The 11,143-nt window shown below is 31.7% G+C and overlaps 2 protein-coding genes across 2 annotated transcripts in view; one reads left to right on the forward strand and one right to left on the reverse strand.

Annotated features, from left to right (window-relative positions):
• The window catches only part of LOC111627173 (46 kDa FK506-binding nuclear protein-like), a 35,612-nt gene extending 24,793 nt beyond the window's left edge, over positions 1-10,819 (reverse strand). Inside the window, exon 1 of the mRNA XM_023370754.1 lies at positions 10,797-10,819. The gene's annotated coding sequence lies outside the window, so the exon portion shown is untranslated. The remainder of the gene's footprint in view (positions 1-10,796) is intronic.
• On the forward strand, positions 5,028-6,644 carry LOC111626872. Its single transcript, XM_023370398.1, has one exon. It carries the CDS (start codon positions 5,028-5,030, stop codon positions 6,642-6,644), a length of 1,617 nt encoding a protein of 538 aa, XP_023226166.1.
• Positions 10,820-11,143: the final 324 nt, after the last annotated feature.

Raw genomic sequence — 11,143 nt, forward strand, 5'->3', positions numbered from 1 at the left:
TAACAATAAACTTTACCTACCCAAATGTTACAAAACCAAGAAATATTTTAAAAGACCAACTTCCTCTATGAACAAATTTAAACTAAAAAAAAAAGAATTACCATGTAAAACTTAATATGAAAAATAAATATTCCTAAATTCTATCATCGCTATTTTTAAATCAAAAATAAAATAGGGTTTAATTTTTGGATGTTAATAATTACGTACGAATACATACAAGACCTATAAAAATCAACATATGATCAAACTGATGTATCAGTGATTTTTTATTGATATCAATAAAAGTTTACTACTAAAATCTACATTCATTTTCTTTTATTTTCAGAGTTTGCTCACATTGCAATACTTTTAATATTATTAAAAAAAAATTCAAACACAAAAAACATTAGCATGGCCTCTATGTTACAAAATGGATGAAACTATTAATACATATGTAATTTCACACACTAAATTTATGACTTTAAAAATATCCAAAAGTTCAAAATTTAAAAATAAAATTTCTAAATTAATCTTTTAAATGATCTTTTACATATTTCATTTCTATAAATTTCTAATACAATATAAATTTGATGATCCTGAAAATGAATGTAAATATTTAATGATAATACAGGTAGTTCAAAGTACTAGAAATATTTTATGAAATATTGATGTAAAAATAATAATAATAATAAATGAAAATTTATTTGATAAAGATTTTGTATGTTTTGCAAAAGTATATAAAACTGATCTTTGTAATTAAAAAAGTATTTGTACTTTTAATTATGTATTTACTATTATGCATTTATGTTATGTATAATACCGTATTTTAATTATGTTATAAATCATGGGTGAACCATACATTCTGACAACCACAATTACGGAGTCAACAATTTAATAATGTCATTTTAGAAATACCATGACAATGCTACGTCTTGGTTATCGTATCATACTAAGTATTTTGCTGCATAAATATGTGATCTTATTGCTTCTAACAAAATATTTCTATCATTTTTGAAAGAATATAGTTATATAAAGTACAGGTAATTCCGTATAACACGGGAGTTATGTTCCAAAAAATTGCAGTGTTATGCGAATCCATGTTATATTAAACAAAGAACTAGTGCGAAAAGGGGGTTAGGTTCCAAAAATTAAAACACATGCTGTTAAATCCTTATTTAAATTGGATTTATTATTCATTTTTTTCATAGGTAAAATACTTATTTATTAAGTAAATATTTTACCAGAGGATTATTCATCCTATATGATGATCTGAGCATGAGCATCATCAACTGGTAACAGTTTTGGGGTGCGTTAGTTAATAGCAGTTGCTCTGCAACAGGAATGCGCTGCTGTTTGTAGGCATTTAGAAATGACGGTGAAAGAAAGATGGCGACACCCGCACTATCGATATTATCGTGATGGAGGAATCTATACTTCTGAAATGAGCTTTTAGAGGAAAAAGAAGGGTCCCAATTGTAAAATTTAACCATTAAATGGCTTATTGTTGAAAGAGTGTTCAAAGTAGCCACGAAAACAATTAGAAGGCTCATGCAGAGTTACACAGAAGTATAAAAGAATGCATCCTTTATTACATTTCTTGTTGTACAAGGGTTTTACCCAATTTCCGAACCGTGTTAGAGTGAACCCGTGCTATAAAACCACCATGTTATACGGGGAATGTTCCCAATTCTCAAACCGTGTTAGAGTGAATCCATGCTATAAAAGTGCCGTGTTATACGGGGGTTACCTGTATTTAGTATAGTGATGTAGAATCTCTGAACCGTCAGATACATGATATGAGATGCACTGATGATGTTTCTAAGTCATGTTTTAGCCACCTTTGTTTCATATCATTCTTATCTGCTGGAGATGGTTACGTAACTGACCAGAAATGTATAAAATACACAAAGAAACCAAGCTGAATAAAAACGTTTCATTTATTAGAATCTTTGCTTAAATTATTTATCAGGGCCTTTTCAAACATTAAAATCAAAAGATTATGAAATGGTCTAGTTTTATTGCAGTTAAGCATAGTTTACGTTGATCTAGCAAAATTATGCTTAAATGCAATAAATCAGGCAGCACTTTAGTGTCAAACTTAGTTTTTGGCTTTCTGAACAAAATAATTATCATCATCTTTCATTATGGAACAAACAGCATGATACAAAATTTTATGAATTTCTACAGTAAAAAGAATTTTAAAAATATCATATAAAAGTCTAATCAACATATTTTCAGAAAAAGTCATACATACATTATTTTTATCTTTGAGTCTAATTATTTTTATTTCCCAAAAACATAAATTGCTTTCCTAAAATTTAAATCTTTATTATTCTAGTATTTTTGGGTTCTTACAATACATCTTCATGGACATTAACAATAAAAAAAAATCCTTAAAAATCATATCTTAATAATGCATTTTTGATTATATTTTCTTTACACACCATCATCTAACAAATATTTGTCCATCTCTTTTAAACTTTTTTAAAACAACTCCTTCTTTCTGGCTATAAAATATAAATCCTAATGATCATTTTTATCATTTTACTTTCTGTCTTTCCCCTTCCAACCCTGCTATCATTTCTACCTCCTCTTCTACCAATCATCCATATCTGTGGATTTGGTAAATTATCACAAGTCATTATTACAGATAATATGTAGTTCTTTTTTTTAAAATCTTTTTCATAAAACTAGATCTTTTCTGTCCACCTGAAATTTTCCTCCTCTCTTAAATCTTCTACACACTATCTCTTTTCATTAATATAGTTGTTCTTAAGTCTCTGTTATGCTCTTTCATAGGGTCCTCCTCATAACTCTAACATTTTTTATCCTCTCTAACTAAAGATCACACTTGTACCACTGAGTTTCCACTATTACCTATTTTCCTCTTTCATTCCTCAGAGCACTCATTCTTCTTTGCAAATTTGTTTCCTGACCTAAATTTGAACCTTCATTCCTATTTTCTCTACCCACAAATGCAGAAAATGTACCCTCTTCTTTGATTTCTATCTTCGCTTTACATACAATCCTAAACTTTCTACCAAATGTCCTAATACAGATATCCCTCAAACAACATGACACTTCTACAACACGGTTTCGCTCTGACAAAGTTTGAAAATTAAGGAAATCCTCCGTACAAAAGTTTGCAATTTTTAAGTGCAAATTCCATTATTCTATATTTTTTTTCAAGTAACTTGCATGTTGTCTCAAATTTGCCCACAGATTTTAGAATATTGAAATTTTCAATTTGTTTTGTGCCTTTCATCAGGTTTACTTTAATGAAAATGGATAATGTAATTTTTTCTTCTTTGTTCCAGCTTTCCTATCAACCAGATGATGTTGTTGCTTTCAGACTTTAGTCCTTAAGATATCACCATGTTTTGTTTTTATAGATAAATCTTCATACAGTAAGATCTCACTTAACATGGAGGATACGTTCCTAGATGGCAAAGCACTAAATGAAACAGCATTAAATGAAGTCATTTTAACAGTAAAAAGGGAAAGGAAAACACGCAACCAAAAATAAACAGATTTTACTTTAAGTTATTTTTATATTAATTTGCATAATAATATGTTAAATAACACAAACATATGCACATAGAAATGTAAAGTTCATTTTTTATGATGAAGGTTCTGGGTCTTCTGAAAGTCTTGATTTTTTTGCAATAAAGTCATGTAGTTTCATTTGTTGCTTTTTTTTTCTTTCCTTAAGCAAATGTCAGTAGCAGGAGATTGCATCGAAAACACCTCATCTTTCTTTTGCACTCCTTTCAAAATCTGCATCATTCACTACAATTTGATCAACAATTTCGGTTATCATTACCAAACTTTTACCAAGGAAATCTGTAGAGAAATTCTTTGGGTTCTTCATTTTCAGAATGACTATTTTCCAGTTCTACATGAATTCCTTGTTCTGCCAGTTCTTGAAGGTCATTTACTGGTAAGACTCTCACCAGAAACCTGCAGTAACTCCTCAATATCCTGCTTGTCTACATCTCCTAGTCCTGCTGTATTGATTAGGTTGACAATTTGGTCAACCTAATGATACAGCAATAGGCTCTTCTCGTTGAGAATTCTTGGATACCTCCAGCCATTACTTCTTCCACACTCCATTCATGCATTGATCAGTTAATTCTTGCCAAGCAGAGTCGATATTGCCTATGGCATCCATGATATATTTCTTCCAAAACTGCACCAAACAAACAGATTTAAGGAAAGTACAATGCTATAACAAATTGCCACCTTTTGCTGATTGGTTCGTGTTTGGGAATAATTTTATTATATATGAATCAATAAAATGCTGCAATAATTTGAATCAGCGTAAATTTTGAGCTTTTTTTTTAGGCTTTGAGCAGATCGCATTATATCGAATCAGCATTAAGCAGGGTCTTACTGTATTTAGTAAAATTTACTTAAACATTTTAAGTAAAGATTATCAAACTTTTTTAACAATAGATAAGTAATCATTTGTAAAAACAAAAAAAAACAAAATACACTGGTATCTTGGTATTCTAACTGTTTCCAATTCGAAGAATTCATATTCAAACACAAATTCTGGAAAAAATTACTCGGCACTCAATTGAGAAATGCAACCCACTAGAACAAATTTTCAATTAATAACAGTTTTATTTTGTCATCCATAAAAATAAATTAAACTTCTCTCTGACAGTGGGGATGAATTACTAAATACTGAACCTGTTACCGGTGTAATTTGCGTGAAAAAACTTCTTTCCACAAACGTTTTTGAGCTTCCAAATAGCTCTTCTTCAGGTAGAGAAAAAATTCCTTCGAAACACTTCGAAAAATGGAACGTAGATATTTAAATAAAAAACCGAATCTAAAAATAGAACGCAGATGTTTAAACAAAAAAAAAATATGAAACTCGCATAACGAACGATCATTAAGATGGTCATGCGCATTCTAAAAAGAAAACTAAAGAACAACCTGAGGTCACCGAGCTGAGAAATAAACTTAGACACACGAACGAGTGGATGCAACGTAACGGGATCATTCTCACCAGGGCAGATAAATCTAAAACGTTAGTCCTCATGAGACGCAGCACCTACCGCCAAGGCTTAAAGGAATACATCAATATCACCCAATGCGAAAAGGAGAATGAGAACGTGGTGGACAAAATACAAAATAAAGTTAAGAGATTTGCAAACTCCAAATTGGCAAAATGCCTTGCATTGGGCAACATAATAGTCGATTCCCCGGATACACCAAGACTTTTTGCATTTGCCAAAATGCACAAAATGGGCCAACAATTACGTCCAATAGTCGATAAAATCAGAGCTCCCACAAGAAAATTGGAGAAAGCCATTCACAACCTACTTTCTCCCCACCTCAAGGGCTACCAGTATACCATCGATAACCCAGTTGAGCTCATCCACCTCCTTCGGGTTTTGTCTTCGACGCCGCAGTATATTACCGTGCTAGACTTTAAATCTATGTACCCATCGGTGGAGCTCCCTCCAGCTTTTTGCTCCCTTAGGGACATTTTGCTTAATTTGACTCAAGAACAAGCATTACACCAGCAAGTCATTGAATTAGCCAATCTGATCTGTTATAATTCTATCTTTGCATTTGACAAAGAAGTCTACAAACAAAAAAGAGGAGTCCCCATGGGTAGCCCAGTATCCGGGGACCTATGCGAAATGGTCGTTAGGCAACTTGAACGGAAAATACTTCCACTGTTCCTCCCGAACATCTTACTCTATAGAAGGTATGTGGACGACATCCTCATCATGTGGAAGACAATACCTGACATCTCAAATTTCATACAAACCGTTAACGATAATCCCTACGGCCTAACGCTGGAAATGGAACAATCTAGCAATACTGAGGTCCATTTTTTGGATATAAACATTAAAGTAGAAGGATCCACCATCGTCACGTCGGTATACCGTAAACCTTATGCCGCCTCTATATACATACCGGTAGGTTCATCCAACCCATTCACCTACAAGGCTGCAGCATTTAATACTTTGATTAAAAGGGCCTTTTCCCACTCGTCCACCACGCAAGCCCTCAACACCGAATTGAATTATATCAAGAGGATAGCAGCCAAGCACGGTTACCATGGTCTAACACACAATCTAATTGAGCAACATCAACGCTCACAATACGCACCCACTACGAGTACAAAGACCAACACTGACCAGGATGAACGTACACGCCTCCCAGTCACCTTTAACCCATATGTTAAAGCAATATACGCTGAGATCACCGGAAAACAACAATTACAAATAGCCTATAGAAGATGCCCAACAATCTACGACATCCTCAGAAATGGAAAAGGCAGTCCAGTTCGTAGCAGGCTTCCTGGCGTGCACTCTATCCCGCTGAAAGATAACAGATGTAACGAGAACCTTGTCTATATCGGCTCAACCAAGCGATCTTTAAATACCAGAGTGCAAGAACATCAAGCAGACCTTCGGCATGGGCGGTACACCACGGCCCTAACCACCTTTGCATCTGATTCCGATATAGAACCGGAGTTCGACAAAGCCGACATCATCGACACTACGCCCCACCTGGAACAACTAAAATGGCGGGAAGCTATATCCATCTGTAAGGCTAACCACCGGACCACATGTATAAATCGGAAGGATGAGATAAATCTTTCTATAGCGTGGCAGGCCCTCATAAACAACGATCTATAAATAGCAACATCAACCCACAAATGCGCATGACCATCTTAATGATCGTTCGTTATGCGAGTTTCATATTTTTTGTTTAAACATCTGCGTTCTATTTTTAGATTCGGTTTTTTATTTAAATATCTACGTTCCATTTTTCGAAGTGTTTCGTCGGAATTTTTTCTCTACCTGAAGAAGAGCTATTTGGAAGCTCGAAAACGTTTGTGGAAAGAAGTTTTTTCACGCAAATTACACCGGTAACAGGTTCAGTATTTAGTAATCCATAAAAATTTTTATGATTAATTAAAAAAAATGCTGATATTTCTGATCAAAATCAATAAAATAGCTCAGAACATGAGTGTACTTTATAAAATGAAAATATCCTCATTTAACTAAAATTAACATTAATGTGTAATACAGTACAGTACTTTTAATTGTGATTAATTAATTATCGATTGCTTTAACAAACACATTTACTACAATTTTGACCATCAGCCCTGGTATGAGACCCAATGGTTACCCATCTCTCTTCTGCTTATAAAATCTATTATTAAACTTGAAAAATATATTGTAAATAACCAAGTATACCAATTCTGACCAATCTTTAAAGCACATGCCTTCTATCTCTGTCTTGCCAAAAAGTCCCTCGAACAACAGAGTCAGTTCTTGTATAGAAGGACAGGTATAGAGACTCAAAATCTAGCATCACTAGGACATCTTTCTTATCCATCTCTACATGTTTCATCTTACTCACAAAAATCCAGCATATTTTTCATTTCAAATTCAAATCCTCCAAGCTTTCCTTTTAAGAAATTCATCAAACTTCATTCAATTCTATAAACAGGAAGGTTCTCTTCTCAGTAATAGGTCTAATTCACCAAGGTTCCTTATGCGTTTTACTGAACCAAAAAGTCTCAGGTCTGAGACATTTATACTATTTTTGCAATCTTTTAGAAAAGCTGAATCATCATTTTTTAGAACCTTTCTTGTTTGTCTGTCAGTCCTTTTAACTGTGTCCTCCTCTAACTTCACACATTGTTTTTTTAATGTATACAAAGCTTTCTTGCCAAAATTAATCTTTCTATAACAAAATTGCATAAGAAATAACAAACAAAAAAATATATATATATATATATAATTGCTTTTAAGTCATTTCTTCAAAGTCAAGGGGATCTACAAATTATAGTACATACAATTAAAGGAAAAAGGTTTGCCAAAGGAACATTGTTGTAACTATAAAAGAATTTTTATCTCATTATTAACATTGTTTTTTACAACAGAAAGGGAAGGGGTCAAAAGTGGCTTAAAACTGTACACATAATTAATGAACAGCCACTATTTTGATCAAATCAAAGTTATAATGATGATTCTACATACAATTTGAATCAAAAAATTTTATCTTCATAAAATTATGGATAATTCTTGGTCTGAATAACCAAGTTTCCTTCAAAGAATTATAAAAAATATGATTTGATTTTGATAGTTTTATCAATGTTATCTTATTAATAAACTTTATCATCTTTTTTTTTCATAAGTCTAATATTTGAATAATTATAAAAGCAGCCTTTAAAGATAATTTTAAAAGGATTAAAATCCAGAATAATATTAAAAACTCTTTCCATCTTGTAATTAAGAAAGCCCTTCTTTACATTCATTAAGGATTTGATTAAGCTTGCAACAGAGTGGCAGCTATGGGGGACAGGTTGAATAATGTCAAGTTATGCATGCCTAAATGTGAATGTAGCGGGTGAAAACAAATGCAATAGGTTAAATGCCGAGTGTTAGTAGTACACATTTTCTCAACAAATATACTGGACAATTGTGAAAAATAAATGGACTTCTCATATTTTTACTTTATGAGACAACTTGCTTACTAGTTTGTACTGTACATTCTTATCAATATTTTACCTTCAAGTAATGTAGCTATTTCTAATTGTTTTAGATTTTCTGAGCTAGTAAATCAAAATCTGTTGTAGATAGTTGCAGATAACCTGGATTATGTAGCATTCTCGTATAGCATAGTGGTTTATTTGGTTTGAAACTGACTGAAGATGTGATAATTTCTGTTGTAAAAAATTTGATTGTATTGATTGTGATCTTTAGAGTTGAATTCTAAAAATTTCTACTGTTTAACTGCAGTCATTTTTTTCCAAAGTTAAAACAGATATTTGTTAGGCATATCTAATGTTACATACACAGTATAGCATCATTCCATTTGCACATAAGTTGAAAGTAGAATAATCTTTATTAAAACTATAAAGTTGATTCTTGTAAACCTACTCTATATGAGAATGTTACATATAATCCAAGTTATCTGCAATTATGTATAACACATTTTGATGAACTAATTCAGAAAATCTAAAAGAAACAGCTACATCAATGATTCCCAATTAGTGGTACGTGTACCCCCAGGGGTACACGAAATTGCATGAAGGGGTACGCGCGGAAATCTAAAATCAGTTGATTTAAAATTTAAATGCATGAGATGAAGAAATCAAAAAAATAATGGGTGGACCATCAAAAATTCAACAATTTACAATGTGATGTTGAATGCACAAATTCGTTCATTTATAACCAAACATATTCTTGAAATTTCATCAAAAAAATGCATTTGTGACAATACCTAAATGAAATTCTTACGCAAGAAACAAAAACTGTACAATTAACACAATTTGTGTTAATTGTATAATTATCATTATAATCATGTCAACAAAGCGGCAATAAAATATTTACTACCATTTTGCACAACATACCTCTGCGAGAGTGGATTTTCAGCCATGATAAACATGAAAACTAAACATTGTCACCGACTTCAACTCGAAGATGACTTGAGACTGAAGCTGACCAAAAAGCAACCAGATTTTACAAAGTTGTGCAAAGAAAATCATGCACATTTGTCACATTAAAATTAAATAACCTTTTGTTATTTTCATTATTATTAGAATTGTATTTTAAAGGTAATAAATGTAAAAAAAACTTATTCTATTTATCACTAGCTGTCTACCCACAGCTTCGCCCGCATTATATCAAATTTTCTCGTGGAAGTAAGATATTTTCTCGCAGTAAAATGTAGCCCATGTCATCTCAAACATGTAAGCTATCTCTGTGCCAAATTTTATTAAAACTTGTTCAGCAGTTTAGATGTGAAAAGGTGACAGATAGACAGAATTACCTCCGAATTTATATTAGTATGGATTAATATGAATTTCTGCTATAAGGGATACGCGAGTTTGAGCTCCTTCTTGAAGTGGTACGCAGGAAAAACTAATTGAGAACCACTGAACTACATCATCTGAGGGTAAAATATTAATATAAATGTACAGTCGACCCCCCTATAACACTGTTGATAATTTCGCTTTATATGAATTCCATGTTGTATGAGTCACTTAGATTTTACAAATACATGTGCCAGGCTGTAAACGGCTCAAGTATTTGTAAAATCTAGGTGACTCGTACAACATGGAATTCATATAAAATGAAATTATCAACAATGTTATAGGAGGGGGGTCGACTGTAATGAGAAAATTGGCTCAAATAATAAAAATATGAGAAAATGATTTTTCACAATGTTTCAACATGATGGTCAGGCAGCGGAAAGAGTTAAAAAAATCTTCCAACTTTTTATTTCACAAGAATATGCATATTGCTAATACACAATATACACCTATTCATTTTGTTTTCATTGACTACACCTAAGCACATACAAATCATTCTTGAAAATTTCAGAGAATCAGACCCGAATGCAAATCAGTCCTCCAGAGTGATAGCTCTGAAATCCCTCCACTATTGAGTATAAATTTCTAAGAAAATCATTTTCTATTGAGACATATTTATTTGCAGATAAGTAATCAGTCATTTTAAATTCCACTGCAATTTTCTCTCTATATAACAGTGAATTGCATTCTGAATACTCAACTCATTATTATTGTTATTTATACTTGAAAGATGAAGTACCACTGTAATTTCATTTTCTATTTCAGCATTTCTGACAACGTAATCAAAATAAATTTTCAAGAATATTTCCATTATTGTTCAAATAAATAATCAATTAAGATATTTGATTTAATTACATCAGCTTTTATAACATTCTTTAAATCAACCGAATATATAATAATAACTAAATAAAGTCATACTTTGATCAATATGATAATGTTACTGTGAATAAATTTTACTCACCTGAAAAACAGTGATACTGTAACTGTTCGATGATCAACTGTAAAACAACTACTTTATTTTTTAATATAGATAGAAATATTCTTTATTTCCAAATTTTCTACACTCTAATTCACACAAATATAATGATTTTTCTTCATCTAATATAACAATATTTTGATTCTTTGCAATATTTAATTCAAAATCAAACAGTTGCTTATAGGAAAAATCATGTTAGCATCTAAGTTTTTCTCCATTTAAAAAATAGATTTGACAGTTCAAAATTTATTTTATTTTTCATTTTATAGTGTTATTAATGTATTAATGTAATAAAACTTCAAATAAATTAAATGAACAAAGAAATAATACAG

Source organism: Centruroides sculpturatus, unplaced genomic scaffold (genome assembly GCF_000671375.1).
Source record: "Centruroides sculpturatus isolate CEXI.00-Female unplaced genomic scaffold, Cexi_2.0 scaffold33, whole genome shotgun sequence".
In the NCBI taxonomy this organism is placed as follows: Eukaryota; Metazoa; Arthropoda; class Arachnida; order Scorpiones; family Buthidae; genus Centruroides; species Centruroides sculpturatus.